This window comes from Molothrus ater, chromosome Z (genome assembly GCF_012460135.2).
Source record: "Molothrus ater isolate BHLD 08-10-18 breed brown headed cowbird chromosome Z, BPBGC_Mater_1.1, whole genome shotgun sequence".
In the NCBI taxonomy this organism is placed as follows: domain Eukaryota; kingdom Metazoa; phylum Chordata; class Aves; order Passeriformes; family Icteridae; genus Molothrus; species Molothrus ater.
Window position 1 is genome coordinate 69,636,916 of NC_050511.2, and position 19,623 is coordinate 69,656,538.

Below are 19,623 nucleotides of genomic sequence, written 5' to 3' on the forward strand. Positions count from 1 at the left end.
GTTTGTGCTGGGAGGGTCAGGGACGGACACGGTCTGTGTGTCTGTCCAGCCGCCAGCCAGCAGAGTTGGAACTGAGCTCATCTCCTCCCTGCTCAGCCTGGGGAGCCGTGTCCAGCTCTGGGCTCTCACTTCCAGGCACACACACACTGGGCAGCCCAGGAGGACGCTGAAGGGGCTGGGGCATCACTGCTGCGAGGGACAGTGAGGGAACCAGGGACACTCAGCCTGGAAGGCCCAGGGGCACCTTCTCCATGGCTATAATGCACACAGACCTATGGTCCCCTGCCCCAGAGCAGGCTTTGCCCCGAGCAAGGCAGTCCTGTCCGGATAGCTCAGTCCCTCCTGGGGACACAGTGCCTGAATACCCAGGCCACTCATAGCCCTGGCTACCTTAAGCAAGCTTAGTGGATTTCAACTCTTTAGTGATTATCAGCTCTCCTAGGATTCCAGCTCTTTGCTTGCTAAGGCACCTGTGGGCTAGAGGGAAAAGCAGAGAGAGGAGAAGGAGAAATAGTCCTGGTGGTTCCACAGCAATGGTTTTATTGAGGGGTCTGTGAAGGGTTCCAGCGATGGCTCTTCTTCTGTCGAATGGGCTAAAACAGCCCCTTTTTATAGGGTACAGAGGGATCCAAACTTGCCCAATAGTAGGGGTTAGGGGAAAGTGACCTATGGGGTTACAGAGATAAGCTATGGGGCGAGAGGCAGAAGACAGGAGCTTATTTTGCTGTCCCATCATGACTCAGCAATCCCTACTGTTAAGTCTCAGCCCTCCACGGAGCCTTAGCCAATTCTATGGGGTCTACACACACCTATGCATCTATTTCTTTTGCCACAACACACTGCTAAAGCTGAGACCACAAGTCCCTACTATGGCCAGGTCTAGTCATTCCCACATTCTCCTCAGGGGAGAAGGGCAGCTGCAGGGAAGGTGGCCGGGGACAGGCCAGAGGCCAGAAGCACACAGGGTCAAAGGAGGCGCCCTCTGAACATCTGGAAACTGCTTCACTGTGAATTTGTGGAGTTCCTGTAAGCAGAGGCACTCCAAAGTCACCTGGACACAGCTGGGCAGGGTGGGCCCGTGCTGAGCAGGGAGAGGGACTGGACACAGAGACCTGCAGAAGCCCCTTCCAGCCTCCACCAGCCCTGTCGATGATTCCTTGGAGCCTGCAACTCCCCCAGCAGCAACGAACACAGGGTGTTTGTGCCACTGCTAATGAGGGGTGAGAAGTGGCTCTTTGAGGTGTGCCAGGAGATACACACATCCCACGAGGACATAACAAACCCAAATTACTGTGTGATGTCAGAGAGATGATGTCCTGTGACATTCCATGCTCTTGTTTCACACGCACCAGTGTGGTGGTGATCCTGTTCCTCACGAGCCCTCCCAACTCCCAGAGCCTTACTCAGTCATCAGCTCCCGTGAGGCTGACCACAGCAGTGAGGATTCAGAGGAACCAGACTAAAGGATCTCTCCAAGGGGCTGGGAAGCCACAGCTGTGGGCCCATATTCACTGCTCTCCATGAAGGTGAGACCAGCTCCAAATCACAGAACTCTCCCTTCCCCCAGGAAAATAGCCAGGATAGGAAAAGTGACAAAACCTGTGAACACCTTTACAGGTTTTGAACACAGGATTACACTGGCACTCCAGAGAAACGAAAAGGTGTATGTAAGTCACACTCTTGGGTCTCCCTACTTCTGACCTTGAACCTGGGAGGGGCCATGAACCAGAACCTGCCACCTCAAACTGTTCCCTTGTGCTCCAGCACAACCTCCATTTCACACCCACACTGACAAACTAGAAAAAAAAGGTTTTATTATAGCTTTTTCTATATAAATAGAAAAAAAGCAGCATTTTTCTGAGGTGAAACCCTCAGCTTGGGTTTCAGCTGGGTGAGGGCTGATGCTAGACCCCAGCCCAGCAGATGAAGGCATCCCCATGACATTCTGAAGGAGGGGCTGTGTCCCCCCAGAGCTCCTGGGCTGCTCAGCTCATTTTCTTGCGCTTGCGCTGTCCCTCTGGTGCCTTCTGCGTGGGCAGGGGCAGGGACAGGGTGCCCAGCTTGTGGTTCTGCTCATTCTCCAGCCCTGGCACCCCCTTGGCCTTGGACACCCTGAGCCGCAGGGCCTTGGCGATGTCCAGGATCCTGGAAAGCAGGGGAAATGCCATTGGGGGGCTCAGCCCCACAGGAGAAATGCCATTGGGGGCTGAGCCCCACAGGAGAAATGCCATTGGGGGGCTGAGCCTGCAGGGACCCCACAGGAGAAATGCCATCAGTGGGGCTGAGCCTGCAGGGACCCCACAGGAGAAATGCCATCGGGGGGCTGAGCCCCACAGGGACCCCACAGGAGAAATGCCATTGGGGGGCTGAGCCCCTGTGCCTGACCCCACGGAGGGCCTCGAGGTGTCTCTGTGCACAGGGATGCCCCGGAGGCAGCAGCTGCAGCACCAGGGCTGCGACGCAGAGCCCTCCTGGGACAGGCACTGCTGCTTTCCCAGCAGGTCCCAGCCTCCTCCCTGCTTCCCCAACAGGCCCCATGCTCCCAGCTGCAGGGCAGCACCACCCAAACCCAGCATCCACTGCCAAAGCCAACGTGGACTCCTGGAAAAGCTTAGTCCCAGAAAGAAAAAGGGAAAATGGATGGAAACCGACAGCAGATTGCTCTTAAAGCCACTAAATCCACCACTTCTGATCAAAGAATAGAGGATAACTGTGGGCAAAATAAGTGGTGGCATCAAAACCGATGAGGAAGCTTGAAAACCAAGCAGTGCCCAAGGGCTTTGGTAAGACCCAGTAATAAGTGAAGTTTTGGCCAGAAAGCCTGATCCAATGGACTCTGCAGGGCCAGGGACAGGAGCACAGCTGGAGCAGAGCTGCAGCTGCCAGGGAAATGCAGGTCCTGCACCCGCAGACTACTGCCTATCCTTGCCCCCCCAAGGGAAATTAAAGCCCTCCCCAGGTCCAGAGACACTCCAGGGCTCTCCCAGGCTCCCTCTGCAGAAGGATCCTGGCAGGTGTGAAGAACAGGAGACTCACCTGCTCTCTGAGAGCTTCAGGTCGTTCTGCAGCACGGTGAGATCCGTCTGGAAGTTGTTGATGTGCAGAGCCAGGGCAATGACATAGGCGGTGATTTTGGCCTTCATGGATGCAGAGATTAAATTCTGGATGCTGTGTGGCAAGAGGGAGAACTCATGAGATGTGGAGTGTAAGGTGTGTCTGTGGCCCCTCAAGCTGAGCTCTGCCATGCCTGTGCCTCGAGCCCCACACACCATCCCTTACCTGCCATTGTTGTAGGTCAGCGAGGTGAAATTCTTCATGAGCTTCTTGCTGATGATGTGAGGGCATTCAGGACCCATTGGATCTAGGGCAGAAAGGGGCTTTGCAGTGGAATGAGGAGCACACTCTCTACCTTGCACTGCCCACCAGCACAGCAGCACGTGTATCATCCTGACACTTAGCATGGAACAGCAGAATGTGTGTGACCCGCTGTGATCACCGAGTCCAACCCCAGCAATCCCAGCACTTAGTGCCTCTTCCCAGGAACACAACAAACCTAAAACATACCTCTCAGTGTTCATTTCTAGGTCTCTTAATGCTTCAGGCCTGAGAGAATCCCTACAGCTTTTATTTTCTTAGTAAAAGCAGCCTCCCAGTTCCATTCTGTACAATCTAAAATGCACACACACCTATGCATTATTTCTTTTGCCACAAAACACTGTTAAAGCTGAGACCACACCAACAAGTCCCTGCTATCACCAAGTCTGGTCATTCCCACATTCTCCTTAGACAAGTCCTGGGTGACAGCTGTGTCACAGCAACACAGGAAGATACTTAAAGCCAGGCTTGCCTCTTCCTCCTCCCTCAGCCCTGCCGAGGACTGACAAAGACACACAAGTTCTAAGGAGGATGGCAAGTCTGGAAAATCTCAGCCAAAATGTTTTGTGTGGTGCTGTTTCAAAAGCAGGACCCTGAGCATGGCAGGGGTATGATCCACACACTCAGCTGGCAGGCAAAGGATGACGAAGACATTCCCAAAAACATGTGTTTATGAGCTGAAAACTCTCTTACGCTTCTTCTTGATCACTTTCTGCTGGCTGAACTTGATGAGGGTGTCCAGGAACCAGAGGCATCTGGCTTTGTGGTCCCTGCTCTTCTCATCAGTGGGCAGGAACTTCAGCTCCTCCAAAACAAAGGAGCAGAGGCTGCAGGAAAGAGAGGGGGAGCTCAGCTGCCCTTGCTGCTGTGCACACAGGTGTCCCCCACATTCCCCGAGGCAGGGGCTGCTCTGCTACGCCCGGATCCCACATCCTCCCTCTGCCCTGAGCCGTGGCACGGGCAGCAGCAGCCCAGTGCCCCTCAGCCCCTGCAGTGCCCTTACCTCCTCTCCTCTGCCCTCTTGGCCATCTCCTCTGCAGTGATGCTGGCCAGGGCGGCTGCTGGCACCCGCAGCGCCTCGTACTCGGCAGCAGACAGGACTGGCAGGAGCTTAAGGACAACAACAAGCCTGGCCTCGCCCTCCCAGCAGGGCAGCTCTGTCACACTCAACTGAGGAGACGTGGGCAGGGCAAGGGGATGGAGCCTCCAACAGGCTGTGGCACAAGCAGAGCCCACCAACACTCCCCGTGGAATGCTCCCAGCAGAGGCAGAGCATCCTGCTCTCCACAGGAATGGGCAGGACACGGCACCTGCAGCCCCAAAACCCCAGGGCAGCATCACCTCACTCGCTCCCAGCCCTTGGCCTGTGAGGGGCAAGGGCTCAGCTTGCCCCCAGCACACCAGATGGCTCCGTGGAGACTGAAGCCACAGTGCACAGAAAAGATACTGTCCTCAAACCTGTAGACGTGCTCTGGCCGCTCAGCATCCTCGTGGCACGGTGGGAGGAAGGCAGAGATGTTCTGCACATCATCCTGGGCCACATCCTGCATCAGCCCTGGGGAGGGAACCGGCACAGGAGCGCTTGGGTCGTGATAACCAAAATGCAAAGAACAGCAGCACAACCCAAATCCTTCCTTTAGAAGCAAGTTTAATCCAACGGGTCAACACTACTTTAGTCACAACTGGAGTTTCAGACATTTACAACTTCTATCAAGAACCTTCTTGTCACAGACATCTTTTATGAAAAATCCTTTCCTTAGGATTTTTCCTCTTGAGAAGCTGAGGGGCCTCAGGAACAAAATGTAACCAATGGTTATCTGCTGCTGTGGAATGCAACAGGGGGATCTGAGATTGGGCTCATGCTGGTTTTTTCTAATTAATGGCCAATCACAGTCAGCTGGCTTGGACAGAGAGTCCGAGACACAAGCCTTTGTTATCATTCCTTCTTTTTCTATTCTTAGCTAGCTTTCTGATGAAATCCTTTCTTCTATTCTTTCAGTACAGTTTTAATGTAATATATATCATAAAATAATAAATCAGCCTTCTGAAACATGGAGTCAGATCCTCGTCTCTTCCCTCATCCTAAGACCCCTGTGAACACGGTCACACCTTCTGTCATAAAAATTTAGAAAGGCCTCTCCGGACTAGAGAAACATCTAGGAAAGGAGGGTACCAAGATGTGGGCAGGACACAGTTTTGGCACCTGTGTTGCAGTGGACACCCACTTGGCACAGAGCAGCTCTGAGAGCACAGTCAATATCCACCCTGGAACAAAAGGGACGAAAAGTGGTGGGGTCTACAGCCAACAGACACCTCTCCTGTTTGTGCCAGGGACACTCCTAGGATCCCAGAACTGCTCTGGAGGGGTCTTGTCTGCCCTCCTGCCCACAGCCAGGGCAGCCCCAGCTCCCTTCTGCCACAGCCTGGAAGCCCCCAGGGATGGTGACACCACATTGCGCTGTGCTGTGTCCCAAGGCTGCACCACCCTGAGGTAAGAAGGTGCCTTTTCAACAGCCATGCCACAGAGCTCAGACCAGCTAAAGGCATTGCCTTTCTGCCAGTGAACCCATACCGCACAGGAGCTTCCAAAGCAGGCAGGAGGGACACTGATGTCACAGGGACCTTTCCTCACTCAGCTAACACCAACACCAAGCCCAGCAGCACCAGAAAGCAGCGGTTCCTCTCCATGTACCCATCCCAGCTGCTGAACCAGCTACTTCCTCATCACTTAAAGAAAAGCCCTCTTCTTCCTGCCACACTTGGCATGGACAGACAGCACAAGGCACTTCAGGCTGTGCTGCTTACAGCCCGAGGCAGAGCCCCCTCACCTGTCACTCCCTTGGCATCGATGACGTTGGCAGCTGCCTTGGTCACAGCCGTGCTCACGATGTCGCTGCCCACGGCGTTCATGCGGCGGGAGCTCAGGGCGCGCTTCTGCTTGCTGGTCCCGAAGGCCTCGATGCACAGATCCATCTGCACGGGGCAGAGCACACTCTGCAGCACCCTGAGCACCCCGGGGAACACCAACCCTGCTGCTCCTTACACACACACGGCCTCCAGGAGAGCTTTAAACTCCTCACGAGGCAAAGCCCGCAGGCGCGGGATGTGCAGGGCTGCGAGGGCAGGAGGTCACTGGGGTGGGGGCCAGCCCAAAGTAACCAGGAAAATCAGGAACCCAGGATAATCAGGAGAACACTCCTGAGCCAGGCAATGTCACTGCCGCATTTTCTGAAAAATCCCTTCACCAGGATTTCTTCTGCTGGGAAGCTGAGAAGCCTCAGAGAAAATGAAAACAATTTTATCTGATTTGCTTCTCCTGCGTTTGCTGCTTTGGAATGTGGTTGGAGATTGTTTATCCAACTGGTGATTGTTTCATTGGATTCTGCTGAATTGTTTTCAGTTAATGGCCAATCACAGCCAGCTGTGTTGGACTCTGGAGAGCCACGAGTTTTTCATTATTATCTTGTTAAGCATTCTGTATCTTTTCTTTATTATTTAGTATCATATCATATCGAATCAATATCATATCAATGTCATATCATATAATGCCATAAAATATCATATTTATATTTCATTATATGATATAATATAAATATAATAATAAGTTATAATAATGATATAATAACATTATAATATGATATAATAATATTATAATACTATAATATCATATCATATTGTATGAATATCATATCAATATCATATAATATCATATTTATATTACATTATAAGATATCATATAAATATAATATGATATGATATAATGATACAATAAAATATAATAATATAATAATAATGTAATAATATAACAATATTGTTTCAATATCATACAATATCATATCATAATAAATTAGCCTTCTAAGAACATGGAGTCAGATTCATTTTTCCTTCCTGCCACAGGGGACCCCAAAAACACCCCAAGGCCATGCCTGTGCTGCCTCCTGGGCACGGGGGGAACGCTGGGCCTGCACAGGTTTGCCCTGCAGGACACCAAACCTCCCAGGCCAAGGCAAGCACCTGTCCCTGTCAGCCACAGCAGGACATGGCACAGCTCCCAGCTTTACCTTCTCCCTGTAGGATTTGGTCTGGTAGTCCTTGGTGTCGTCAGGCATCACGTTATCTGCAAAAGAGCAAGAGTCACTGTGCTTGGGCAGGAGCAGCCAGCAGGGGAGTGCCTTCAGCCCTGTGATGACAGACTGGCACAGGACCTCCTCCGTGTGACCTGGCTACTCAAAGGACACACCAAACATGAGAACCTACAACAAAAAAGGCTTTTTCTACAAAGTCCAATTCATGGACTATGGCCAAACCCACGTCCTGCTGCACAGGGTAAAAATCAGCTACCAAAAGATGTGATCTTTTGGCTTCTTATCCTGGGTTCAATGGCAAAAAACAGTCCTGCTGGATAAAACCTGGGTGGGGTTTTTTTGGGTGGGTTTTTGTTTGTTTGTTTTGGGTTTGTTTTTGGGTTTCTTTGGTTTTTTTTTTTTTTTTTTGTTTTTTTTTTTTTGTTATTCAGGGATCCAATTCCTGATGAGTGCCAGGCCTCCCTCAGCAGAACACACCCAGACAAGGCTGCACCTGAGCAGTGACACCTTGTGGGTGACTCCCACCCCAACGCCCAGCCTGTGCTCCCCTCTCCTGGCACGCTCAAGTGAAGGATTTGCCCTTGCTCCCTGCCAGGAAACAAGAGCAGCCCAGCAGCTGTGACTGCCAGCACCCCCACCTGAGAGCAGGGGCTGCATGTTGAATATTTCAGCATTGTAGACGTCCATCTGCCCAGAGCTCTTGTCCAGCACTCCAACAAAGTACCTGGGGAGAACAGGGGCAGTGATTAGTGAGAGGCAGAGCAGTGGAAATTATCTAAATTACAAGGTCTTCTCACACCCCAGCAGCTCTCCTGCCTTCAGCACTGTGATAAACCAGGCTATCTCCAAGGCATGTGGACATATAAAAACAGAAGGACTTGATGCTCTGAGTAAATGCAGAAGTCTGGAAACAACTGAATTGGGTAAAGTGTAGGTGCCAGGGTTCTGCTATTTTCTTTTGCCTTTTTTTGTTATGCCAGGACTTGATGGCCATAGCTTGAACAACAGCCAAATGTCCAAATTTCCTCCCAGAGCTCAGGATCTCCAGAGGTGCAGGCAAGCAGCACTTCAGCCCACAGAATGACCTGTTCACCAATGTTCAGAGGCAGGAGCACCTAACTCTGCCCACAAACAACACTGAATTCACAGCTGCACCACACACATTTGTTAAACTGCATTTATCTCTCCAAACCTGAGCAGAAACAAACCCTCGGTGCTCCTTTTTCAGCTGCAGCATCTCACTGCAGATGGACAGATGGACACTGCTCCATCTGAGGATCCACCTCTGCTGGGTCAGTGCTCAGGCAGCACAGAGGCTGGTGTGGGCATTTTTGAGAGGCTCTGCAGGAGGGAAGCGAGGTCCTTGTGCAGAACATCTCAGCTGGAAGGGCCCCACAGCATTGACCCTTCAGCTGCTGATAAAGGCAGCTCCTCCAGCCCAACTCCTCAGTAACACAGCTCCATCCTGCTGCTGCACTGCTCCATATCCTCACCCCAGACAGGTTTTCAAACTGGTCTGATTTACACAGCACAGCTTCCACCAGGTGTGCAACAACAGCCAGAGCTTCCTGCCCCAATCCCTGAGCCCCAGGGAGGGAGCCCTGAGATGAAGGGAAGGGAAAGGAAAAAGGGGAGAGGGAAAAGGGGAGAGGGAAAAGGGAACTCTGTGTGTGAGCAGGCCCTGTGCTCCTCCCCTGCCCCATACCTGCACAGGGAGTTGCACTTCATGACCTGGCTGCCAAAGTTGTGCCCCACGTAGCAGAGCCGCTCCGTCTCCGAGACCTGGGAAAGCAGGAGAGATCCTTGGGAAGGGCTGGGGGAAACCAGGAGAGATCCTGGAAAGGGCTGATGGGAAGCAGAGAGATCCTGGAAAAGGCTGAGGGGAAGCAGGAGAGATCCTGGAAAGGGCTGGGGGAAACTCCCTGGAGCTGCCTGAGCTCTGCAGTGCCAGGCAGAGGGATCAGCACAGCAAACCTGCAGAGTGTCCTGCAGGGCCCACCCCAATATTTCAGTTTAAAATGTGTTTTCCAAGGATTCATTCAAGGTCCAGAATTGGCAAGTGCCTGAATTCAGCAGCTGCAAAGGCAGAGCCAGTCCTGACAGGAGTGCCCCAGGCACCTCAAGGTACCCTCAATGCATCATGACAATGTGGTGGTTTCTCTGCCCTGCTGCATTGAGTTTCCCAAGGATCTGGGCTGAAAACTCATTTATTCTTTGAGTGGATGTAAAGATTAAAGCAGCATCAGAAAGCACCTTCTGATTGCAGCTCAGCTCCCTCCTCACTGAGAGACCCCGCTTGGGCTGCACTTGAGCTGAACAAAGACTCCTTAGGAGGAGATTTCCCAGTCAGGGCAGAACACACTGGATTCCATTACCAGGTGCCCCCCAGGAGCTGGGCAGCAGCTCCCCAGAGTTCAGCGTGTCCCTGCTCTGCCAGCTGCCCCTGCAGTGTCCCTCAGCCAGTCCAGGGACATTCCTCTGGAGCCCAGGGACACATCCCAGTGCAACACGCTGGGCCAAACTCGGATTGTTTCACAAGGTCTGCTGCAGAGCTCGGCAGAGATCCGCACACTCCCACACTGGTCTGGGTCATTAGAACGCTCAGAGCCCACCCAGTGCGAGCCCTGCCATGGCAGGGACACCTTCCACTGTCCCCGTGTCCAGCGTGGCCTTGGGCACTGCCAGGGATCCACGGTGGGCACCCTGTGCCAGGGCCTGCCCACCCTCTCCGGGAGGAATTTCTCACCCCAACGGGAGGGAAGCCAGGGCCACGGCCCTCCGCAGCAGGAGCTGCTCGGTGGGATCGCAGTCGGGAGCTCCCTGGGCCGGACCCGGCCCCGCTCCCCGTCTGCACCGGCCCTGAAGCGCACGGGAGTAATTAATGACATTTATCACTTTTACCCCGTCGCGGCCGTTATCCGGCTACTGCCTTAGGGTGTACAACTATCACTGTGCCCGAACGTTTCTGTGCCCGGCGTCCCGGAGCCCCCGCGGCCTCACCAGGATCCGGCGGTGCCTCTTCCGCGGGTGCGCCGAGTCCCGGTTCCGGTACACGGTGAAGCGCAGCGACTCAGGCCGCTCCAGCCTGCCGTTGGCGAACCGCACTGCGGGACAGGAACCCGTGAGCTCCGGGGCCGGCCGCGGTGCCCCGTGACCCGCCCCGAGCCCCCGGCCCGCTCCCGCTCACCGAGCGCCGCCGGCCGCTCGCCCTCGGGGTCCCCGCGGTAGCGCCAGGTGGCGGCGGCCATGGCGAGGCGGTGTGTCGGGATGCGCGGCGCGGTTCCGATGCCACTCCCGGTCCCGGCCCCGCTCCTCCGCCTCTTCCGCCGCCGCCTCCTGTCGTGACAATAAGCTCAGCCCCGATTGGCCCAGACGAGACTCTGCCGCGGCGTAGGAGTAACGAGGCCGTCGATTGGCTGTGGGCAGCGCCCGCGCCGGCAGCGGCCGGAAGTGACGCGAAGTGTCGACGCGGCGGGGCGGGGCGGGCGGGGCCGGAGCGGCGGGAGCGGGGCCGGGGCCGAGGCCGAGCCCAGTCCCAGGCCCAGTCCCGAGCCCAGGCCTAAGCCCAGTCCCGAGCCCGAGCCTCTCACGGCCCTTCCCGCACGGACACCGCAGGTGAGCGGGGCGGGGGGCGGCGGTGAGGTGGAGACCGGTGACCCCGGCGTCAGGCGGGACCGGGGCTCTCCGGTCTCCCCTTTATGTCCCGTGCGCGGCACGGAGCGGAGTCTCCCGGTGCCCGGAGCTGGTGCCGCGCTGGGTGCAGGTTCCTCTCTGGGAGGGGCGCGCATCGTGGCTGCTGTAGGTGATGCGCAAGGGAATAAACCGGGCAAAAACAAGGCAGAGTCTGGGGAAGAGCGCCCGTCAGCAGGAGACACCGGGTATCCACCGCCAGTTACCGGCCGCACTTCTCAAAGGCTCTACATGACTCGGTTTTCGCCGCGCTGAGTATTCCAGTGATACCTGGCGATGCTCTCCGTGTTCTGAGTCCACCCAGGGACACACGGTGGGATCCCTGGCATGTCCCGGGCAAGGTGAGGAGCTGCCCAGCAAACACAGGCATGAGTAGAAAGAGAAAAGCAGCGAACTGTCCACGTCTGAGCATGGACTTTCTGAATCAGCAGGCTTTCATTTGGTCCCTCCTCAAAAGTGTGATTCTGGCCGTGTGGCCTTTTTTTTGGCTGCTTTATGGTCCTGTGCCCATCGATGCTGTGGAGTTGCTGCTGGAGAATAAACGTGAGCACAGGAACTTGTGCGTGTGTGTGCCTTGGGCACACCGATCTCACCAGGTCTTACACTTCGCTGTTTTTTCATGAGGAAGAGTTTGGATATTGCCGAGGATCACCATGTAGTGTTGAAATGAATCCACTAAGACAGGGCTGATGCTCTGTAAATGAGAGTTAGGGAAGGAACCACCCTGCCTGGTGCTGGTTGTGCTGCTGGGCAGTGCTGTGCTTTGCCAGCAGCCCCAGTGCTCCTGTGGAGGGTTACCCACCTGTATGAGCAGGGTATCAGAGGGGCAGCACGCTGTCACTGTGATCACACTGCCTTACAAGCCAGGACTGAGTGTTTTACTCACGGCTGTGAGGTCACCCACGCTGTCCAGCACAGCTCTGTGGTGCTGAGGTCAGCTCTGTGGCACAGCCTGGGCTGTCACTGCGCGTCCTTGTTCTCCAGACTGCTGGCTTTGGTACTGTGCCCATCTGGTGGTGCTACACTCAGGCCAGTTACTGTTTGTCTGCTTTTCAGCCGTCACCTTTTGTCTTCAAAAATGCCAGCTTTAGGAGGTGGAGATGAGGGTTTGAGTCCTTTCTTCCTGAGATGGGGGTAGTGGGGTAACTCTAAGAAGGGGTTTAGTCTTCCATCTTTGGCTTACAAGACCAATGTTTTTATAAACTATTAGAGTTAATTAGAGTTTGAGTAGTTTTCTAAGGTGGCAGTACGGAATAAAACTAGAATGATTGTGAGTAAGTGAAAGAGGCTAATTGCCAGGTTCACTGCAGCCCCACCAGGACTCAGCCATAGGATCATACAGCAGTTGGGGCTGGGAGGGCACCTTGTCTTGTTCCAGCTCCTGCCACAGCAGGGACACCTCCCACTGCCCCAGGTGCTCCCAGCCCCGGTGTCCAGCGAGGCCTTGGGCAATGCCAGGGATGCAGCTGGGCACCCTGTGCCAGGGCCTCCCACCCTGCCAGGGAGCAATCCATGCTCTGCTCCTGTCTTTCAATTTGAACCCACTCCCTTTCTCCATCCCTGCAGACTCTCATAAATGTCTTGTCCCACCCTTGCTGCAGCCCCTTCAGAGCTGGAGGGCCATGGTGAGGTCACCCTGCAGCCTTCCCTTGTGCAGCTGGGCAGTCCCAGTTCCCTCCCTCTGCTCACAGCACGCCCGCTGCCCCGCTCTGTGGTATTCACGCCCTCTGAACAGAGAGAAGCTGTGAGACGAGAGAAGAAGGAAAACACGATTCTTATCTCGCTTGCTGTGCCCATGTTGTGCTAAAGTAGAATGCAATATGGAGATGATTTACCCAAAGTGAGGATGTTTTGTGCCCCTGGCCTATCAGGGCCAAGAAGTGTGTGTGTGTGGGACTGTTGTGATGATGTTCACAGGGGTCTTAGGATGAGGGAGGAGACGAGGATCTGGCTCCATGTTTCAGAAGGCTTGATTTATTATTTTATGATATATATTACATTAAAAATATATGAAAAGAATAGAAGAAAGGATTTCATCTGAAGGTTAGCTAGTTAATAATAGAAAAAGAAAGAATGATAACAAAGGATTGTGTCTTGGACAGAGAGTCTGAGCCACCTGACTGTAATTGGCCATTAATTACAAACAACCACATCAGCCAATCCCAGGCCCACCTGTTGCATTCTGCAGCAGCAGATAACCATTGGTTACATTTTGTTCCTGAGGCTTCTCAGCTTCTCAGGAGGGAAAAATCCTAAGGAAAGGATTTTTCATAAAAGATGTCTGTGACAGAATGTCACGGGACAGTCAGGGGAGAATCAGAGATGAGGGCAGTTCTGTGCAGTTGTGAGTAAGAGTGAGTGCATGGCAGATTCAGTTTAGATGAAATGTACATAGTGTAGTATAACAAAGTAATTCTTTAGCCTTCTGATGGTGGAGTCAGATGCGTCATTCTCTCTCCCCTTTGTCAGAGTCACCTTTGATGTACAATACCGCTCTGCTCAGCCCGCTGGTCCTCACCGCGGTCCTCTTGTGCTTTGCAGGACCATGGATTTCCCGGGGCACTTTGAGCAGGTCTTCCAGCAGCTCAACTACCAGCGGCTGCACGGGCAGCTGTGCGACTGCGTCATCGTGGTGGGCAACCGGCACTTCAAGGCGCACCGCTCGGTGCTGGCCGCCTGCAGCACGCACTTCCGCGCGCTCTTCACCGTGGCCGAGGGCGACCAGAGCATGAACATGATCCAGCTGGACAGCGAGGTGGTGACGGCCGAGGCCTTCGCCGCGCTCATCGACATGATGTACACCTCCACGCTGATGCTGGGCGAGAGCAACGTCATGGACGTGCTGCTGGCCGCCTCGCACCTGCACCTCAACTCGGTGGTCAAGGCCTGCAAGCACTATCTGACGACGCGGACGCTGCCGCTGTCGCCGCCCAGCGAGCGCGCGCAGGAGCAGAGCGCGCGGCTGCAGCGCTCCTTCATGCTGCAGCAGCTGGGGCTCAGCATCGTCAGCTCGGCGCTGGGCTCGGCGCAGGGCGCTGAGGAGCCGGCGGGCGCGGCGGGCGCGGCGCTGCGCGGGGGGCTGGAGCAGCGCGCCGCCTTCCCCATGCGCCGCCTGCACAAGCGCAAGCAGTCCTCCGAGGAGCGCGCCCGCCAGCGCGCGCGGCCCGCCCTGGACGAGCCCGGCACTGACGGCGCTGCGGAGAGCGGGCAGCCCGTCGTGCACTCCCGCGAGGATTTCTTCTCGCCCGACTCGCTCAAGATGGTGGACAACTCCAAGGCCGACGCGGTGGCCGATAACCAGGAGGACAACACCATCATGTTTGACCAGTCTTTCGGTGCTCAGGAGGATGCCCAAGTGCCCAGCCAGTCAGACAATGGCGGGGGGAACATCTCCCAGATGTCCATGGCGTCCCAGGCCACGCAGGTGGAGACCAGCTTTGACCAGGAGGCTGCTGCTGAGAAGAGCAACTTCCCGTGTGAAAACCCAGAGGTCAGCCTGAATGAGAAGGAGCACATGAGGGTGGTGGTGAAGTCTGAGCCCCTGAGCTCCCCGGAGCCCCAGGATGAGGTGAGCGATGTCACCTCCCAGGCAGAGGGCAGTGAGTCCGTGGAGGTGGAAGGAGGGGTGGTGAGTGCAGAGAAGATCGAGCTGAGCCCTGAGAGCAGCGACCGCAGCTTCTCGGACCCCCAGTCCAGCACCGACAGGGTGGGGGACATCCACATCATGGAGGTGTCCAACAACCTGGAACACAAGTCCTCTTTCAGCATTTCGAATTTTTTGAATAAAAGCAGGGGAGGTGGCTTTGGCGCCGGCCAAAACAACGACGACAACATTCCCAACACCACCAGTGACTGCAGGATGGACAGCGACGCCCCGTACCTGATGAGCCCGGAGTCGGGGCCCGCCGGTGGCCATTCCTCTGCTGCTGTCTCACACGTGGAGAACCCGTTCAGCGAGCCCACGGACTCCCACTTTGTGAGGCCCATGCAGGATGTGATGGGCCTGCCGTGCGTGCAGACCTCCGGCTACCGAGCAGCAGAGCAGTTCAGCATGGATTTCCCCCGCTCGGGGCTGGGCCTGCACTCGCTGTCCCGGGCCATGATGGGCTCCGTGAGGGGAGGAGCGGGCGGCTTTCCTGGCTACCGGCGCATCGCCCCCAAGATGCCCGTGGTGACCTCCGTGCGGGGCTCGCAGCTGCAGGAGAGCTCGTCGGGCTCGCAGCTGATGCTGAACGGCGGCGCGTCCTTCGAGGGCGGGCACCTGTCGCAGCCGGGCCCGCCGCAGCTGACGCGCGCCTCGGCCGACGTGCTGTCCAAGTGCAAGAAGGCTCTGTCGGAGCACAACGTGCTGGTGGTGGAGGGCGCGCGCAAGTACGCCTGCAAGATCTGCTGCAAGACCTTCCTGACGCTGACGGACTGCAAGAAGCACATCCGCGTGCACACGGGGGAGAAGCCCTACGCCTGCCTCAAGTGCGGCAAGCGCTTCAGCCAGTCCAGCCACCTGTACAAACACTCTAAGACCACCTGCCTCAGGTGGCAGAGCAGCAACCTGCCCAGCAGCTTGCTGTGAGCGGAGCAGCCTCGCTGCCGGCGGGGAGGGACAGCGGCGCGCCCGGCGCCGGCACGGCTCGGCTCTGCCTTTGGGGATATCCGGTACCTACCTCGCGGGTGCCGCCGCCGGGAGCCGCGCGGCGGGATGGGGATGCGACCCCGCGGCGGGGATGGGGATGGGGCCCCACGGCCACCAGCCCCTTTGCAGGGCAGAGGGGCGACAGCACGGGGGTCTCCTGAGATGGCACGGTCTGACAACAGCAAACTGACAAACTGACGTGCGCGTTTCTTTTCTCTTTTTGTTTTTTTTTTTTCCTTCTCTCTAAAGCATTTTGTAACAGTGAAAGCATTTAAATGATTACTGTAACATGAGTTGCTGCATTACATGAGGATGGTGGTGCAGACCCCTTTACCTTTAAAAGAGAGAAACGGCTTAGGCTGCACCTGTCTGACATAATGCTTTAAAATACGCTAATTATGAGGATAGTTCTAGGATTATGAATGTATGTTTGGCTGTTTTGTAGTAAAGGACACTGTGTAATCAAGGTGCTTAAATTAAATCCCAGACAAGTAACTTTTGGACTGTCAGGTGTACATATAACTTTAACACAGCAAGATCTGGATATTTGGCTGTTTTTTTTGGTTTTTTTTTTTTTGTAGAAGCGAGTATTAAGTGGTAAGTGAAGTACTGTCTCTTGTTTGTGCTATTCCTAGCAGTATTTTAACCAGTTTGTATCTCCAATGTTACACTTCTATATACGCAGAAGTTTGAGCAGAGCTTGTCTTTGTCTGTTGTTTTGAAGGAGAGGGAATTTGTGATGGCTTTTTTGGCCGCACAAGGCAGCACCTCGCTGTTCCCAGATGCCCACAGCCCATCTGGTCCCCGTTATGGCGCGAGCACGTTGTCTTTTGCTCTTATCTCCAGCCTTTAATTTCCTGCCCTGCGCACTGAGTGACTTCCCTTGGCAGCTGTGGGTCTGTCCTTGGAGCCAATGGCTCCTGGGTCAGGAGCAGTCCTCCTCTGCCATATTGCACAGAATCACAGAGTATGCTCAGCTGGAAGGGAGCCCTCAGGATCACTGTGTCCAGCTCCTGGCCTTGCAGGGGATACCCCAACCATCCCATTTGTGCCTGACACTTCTTCGCCTCAGGCAGCTTTGGGGTTGTGACCCTGTCCCTGGGGATCTTGTTCAGTGCCAGACCACCCTCTGGGTGAAAAACCTTTCCTGATAGCCAACCTAAACCTCCCCTGATTCACCCTCAGCCGTTTTCTCACGTCCTGTCACAGGTCACGAGAGTGAGGAGCTCTGTGCCTGCCCTTCTGCTGCTCCTCAGGAGGATGATGAAGGCCCTGGTGAGGTCTGACCTCAGTGTCCTCTCCTCCAGGCTGAGCAAACCAAGTGCCCTCAGCTGCTCCTCATGAAGCTTCCTCTCCAGAGCCCTCACCACCCCCTGGCCTCCTCTGGGCAGCCTCTAACAGCTTAATGTCTTTGGTATGATGGTGCTCAAAACTGCCCCAGCACCTGAGCTGAGGCTGCCCCAGAGCAGAGCAGCACAGGACAGGACAATCCCTCCCCGACCCTGCTGCTGACACCCCCAGGATGTGGCTGGCCCTCCTGGCTGCCAGGGCACGGCTGGCTCACATCCTGTAAAACGTCCTCCTCAAATCCACTTAAGATAGTGTCATAAAAGTACTTTTCCCCTTACATTTAAAAAAAAAGCTAATGTAAATTTAATTTTTTTAAAAATGGCACCATACGCACGCAGCAGAAATTTATCTTTTTCTACATAAATCATGTAAATCTCTTTTTAATTTCCTCTTCTTGGTGCCACCATTACTTAACACTGCCTGCAGCCTCCTTTCTCCCTTGTCAAAGGGGCACACGCACTGTGCTCAGCAATGTTAAGTTTTAAAATAAATTTCCAGAGCCTTTCTGCTGGTGGTAAATGCAGCTCAGCTGAGAGGGGCTGGGTCAGGGCTGCAGGGTGTCCTTCTGCTCAGGTGAGGCAGGGGAGTCCCTGCACCTGCCTTGTCAGCAGGTGTTGTTTGCACCTTGACCATCTGAGGAGTGCAGAAACATAGGAGATGGGTGGGTTAATTCCTTTAAAATGTTACTATTTTGTTATAGGAGTTACTTAATGGTCATATCTCTGATTTTTTTTTTAAGCATTAAAATAACACTTTTTTGAAGCAGTGGGATATGCTGTGTTTTGTTTTAAATTTCAGTATTGGGGACTAACAGCACTGAGCTGCATAAACACTCTCCCAAACATCAGTAAAATGCAGTATTTTGTACTTTAATATTTTCTTGTGTTGCTTTTTCAAGTAACACTGTTTCATCTTCATTGCATTTCTAGTGTTTTGCATTTCAAAAACAAGGCTTTTTTTTCACTTTGTGTTTCCTGTAGCACATCCACATTTTTGAATTGTTGCAATGTTTTGGAATAAAGCATCTCTTTGCGCAGTGAGACTAACTAGGAACTAATATGAGCAGATAAACACTTGACTGGACTCCTGAAGTGTTTTTATAAAGATTTTGATGTGGAATATCAGTTCTGTATTCTTTCTTTGTGAAGAATTTCTGAAGGAGCGCTTTTGGCAGCGGCAGCTTTAAATTCCATGGTCAGTTGGTGTGAGCCTGGAGCCTGCAGCTGCCTCGCAGCCTTCTGAGTCTTCCTGAACACAGCAATAAATTCCTGGGGATAGCATGAATGAACACGCGGGGCCTGAGCTGCCCTCTCCACCCCACAGCCTGGAGAGCTGATGCTGGACTGTGCTCAGAGCTGAGCTTTGCACAGGGGATCTGGCCTGGAGGCCTGGGGCTGTCTGTTCCAAAGCACCTGGAAATAAACCCTGCATTCTGTGTGGCTGTGTCTGCCTGGCTTCACTGCTGCGGGGCTCTCCACGCCAGCCTGTACAGAAAAAATTGTGACTGCACAAGGGATCATAAAAACCTCACCTTGGTAATAATTTTGTCCCCTGTAGCGTTCTTTGGATTACTTTTGTTGATGACGTAATATTTACACAGCACCTGTGAAATTCATGATCCGTGGTCACTGCTCCTCTCTGAATCCCTCATGGGAGTGTGAAAAACACCAATCACTTGTTTTTAAAATTTTAAAAGCTTAATAATAATAAAATGGTTATTAAAAATAGCAATACAATTAGAGTAATAATAATTTGGACAAATTGAATTAGGACAATATGAGACAATAAAAACAAAGAGTTACAGACAGTCTGGGTACCTTTTCTGGGCAGCACAAGCCCCAGAAAGAACCCAGGTTAACAGAGGATTAACCCTTAAAACAACAGCCTGTTGCACATTCATATACTTCATCCATGGTGCATAAATTCCATTCAAACACAGGATTCTGTCTGGGCAGTGTCAGCTGCTTCCTCTGAATCCTGACAGCTCTTCAGGGCTGAGCGAGGCAGGAAGAAGTTCATTTCTCCTGATAATGGAGCAAGAAATTCCATTTCTCTGAAAGATTCAGGTGTCCTGTGGCTGCTATCTCAGTGTGAGTCCTTTCTTTAGAAAAAGTATCCTACATAGCATGGTTTCTATTTTAACATTTTTTATAACCTAAAACTATATTTAACACACTACTTAAGAGAACTAATACAGCACAACTTTCTGACAGAACACAAAGAATATTCATTTGAATATTTGCGAAAAGCCAATCATAAAATACAGGCATTTTTCACAGGAGGATGTCTCAGGTGCAGGAGGTGCTTGTCTCAGGGGAGTTCTGGGATGGACACCTGAGCCCCGTGCTCCAGTCCCCGTGGCAGCTGATTTACCAGCTCATGTCTGCTTCTTTGAGCACCTGGGGAGCCTGGCACACCTGCTCGGACACCAGGCCAGTCCCTGTTGTCACCAGAAACCTCTCAGATGCTTGGCCACCATCCTGCAGTGTCACA

At 53.7% G+C, this 19,623-nt stretch overlaps 2 protein-coding genes across 2 annotated transcripts; one reads left to right on the plus strand and one right to left on the minus strand.

Annotated features, from left to right (window-relative positions):
* Window positions 1-1,794: 1,794 nt before the first annotated feature.
* On the minus strand, window positions 1,795-10,772 carry POLR1E (RNA polymerase I subunit E). The gene is made up of 12 exons (XM_036403952.1): window positions 10,648-10,772; window positions 10,461-10,564; window positions 9,166-9,242; window positions 8,099-8,184; window positions 7,437-7,492; window positions 6,204-6,348; window positions 4,823-4,930; window positions 4,379-4,475; window positions 4,069-4,202; window positions 3,280-3,361; window positions 3,037-3,168; window positions 1,795-2,145 (listed from the first exon to the last, which is right to left on the minus strand). Exons 1-12 carry the CDS (start codon window positions 10,706-10,708, stop codon window positions 1,986-1,988), a joined length of 1,242 nt encoding a protein of 413 aa, XP_036259845.1. The 5' UTR covers window positions 10,709-10,772; the 3' UTR covers window positions 1,795-1,985.
* Window positions 10,773-10,997: 225 nt separating this feature from the next.
* On the plus strand, window positions 10,998-17,901 carry ZBTB5 (zinc finger and BTB domain containing 5). The gene is made up of 2 exons (XM_036403940.2): window positions 10,998-11,075; window positions 13,692-17,901. The coding sequence occupies exon 2, from the start codon at window positions 13,696-13,698 to the stop codon at window positions 15,718-15,720; it is 2,025 nt and encodes a 674-aa protein (XP_036259833.1). The 5' UTR covers window positions 10,998-11,075; window positions 13,692-13,695; the 3' UTR covers window positions 15,721-17,901.
* The last annotated feature ends 1,722 nt before the right edge of the window (window positions 17,902-19,623 follow it).

Coding starts and splice junctions, on each gene's coding strand:
- ZBTB5 (XM_036403940.2), top strand. CDS start 13,696: ATGGATTTCCCGGGGCACTTTGAGCAGGTCTTCCAGCAGCTCAACTAC.
- POLR1E (XM_036403952.1), bottom strand. CDS start 10,708: ATGGCCGCCGCCACCTGGCGCTACCGCGGGGACCCCGAGGGCGAGCGG. Junction 3,169..3,279: donor CTGACCTACAACAATGGCAG/GTAAGGGATGGT, acceptor CTTGCCACACAG/CATCCAGAATTTAATCTCTG. Junction 2,146..3,036: donor CTGAAGCTCTCAGAGAGCAG/GTGAGTCTCCTG, acceptor CCTGCTTTCCAG/GATCCTGGACATCGCCAAGG.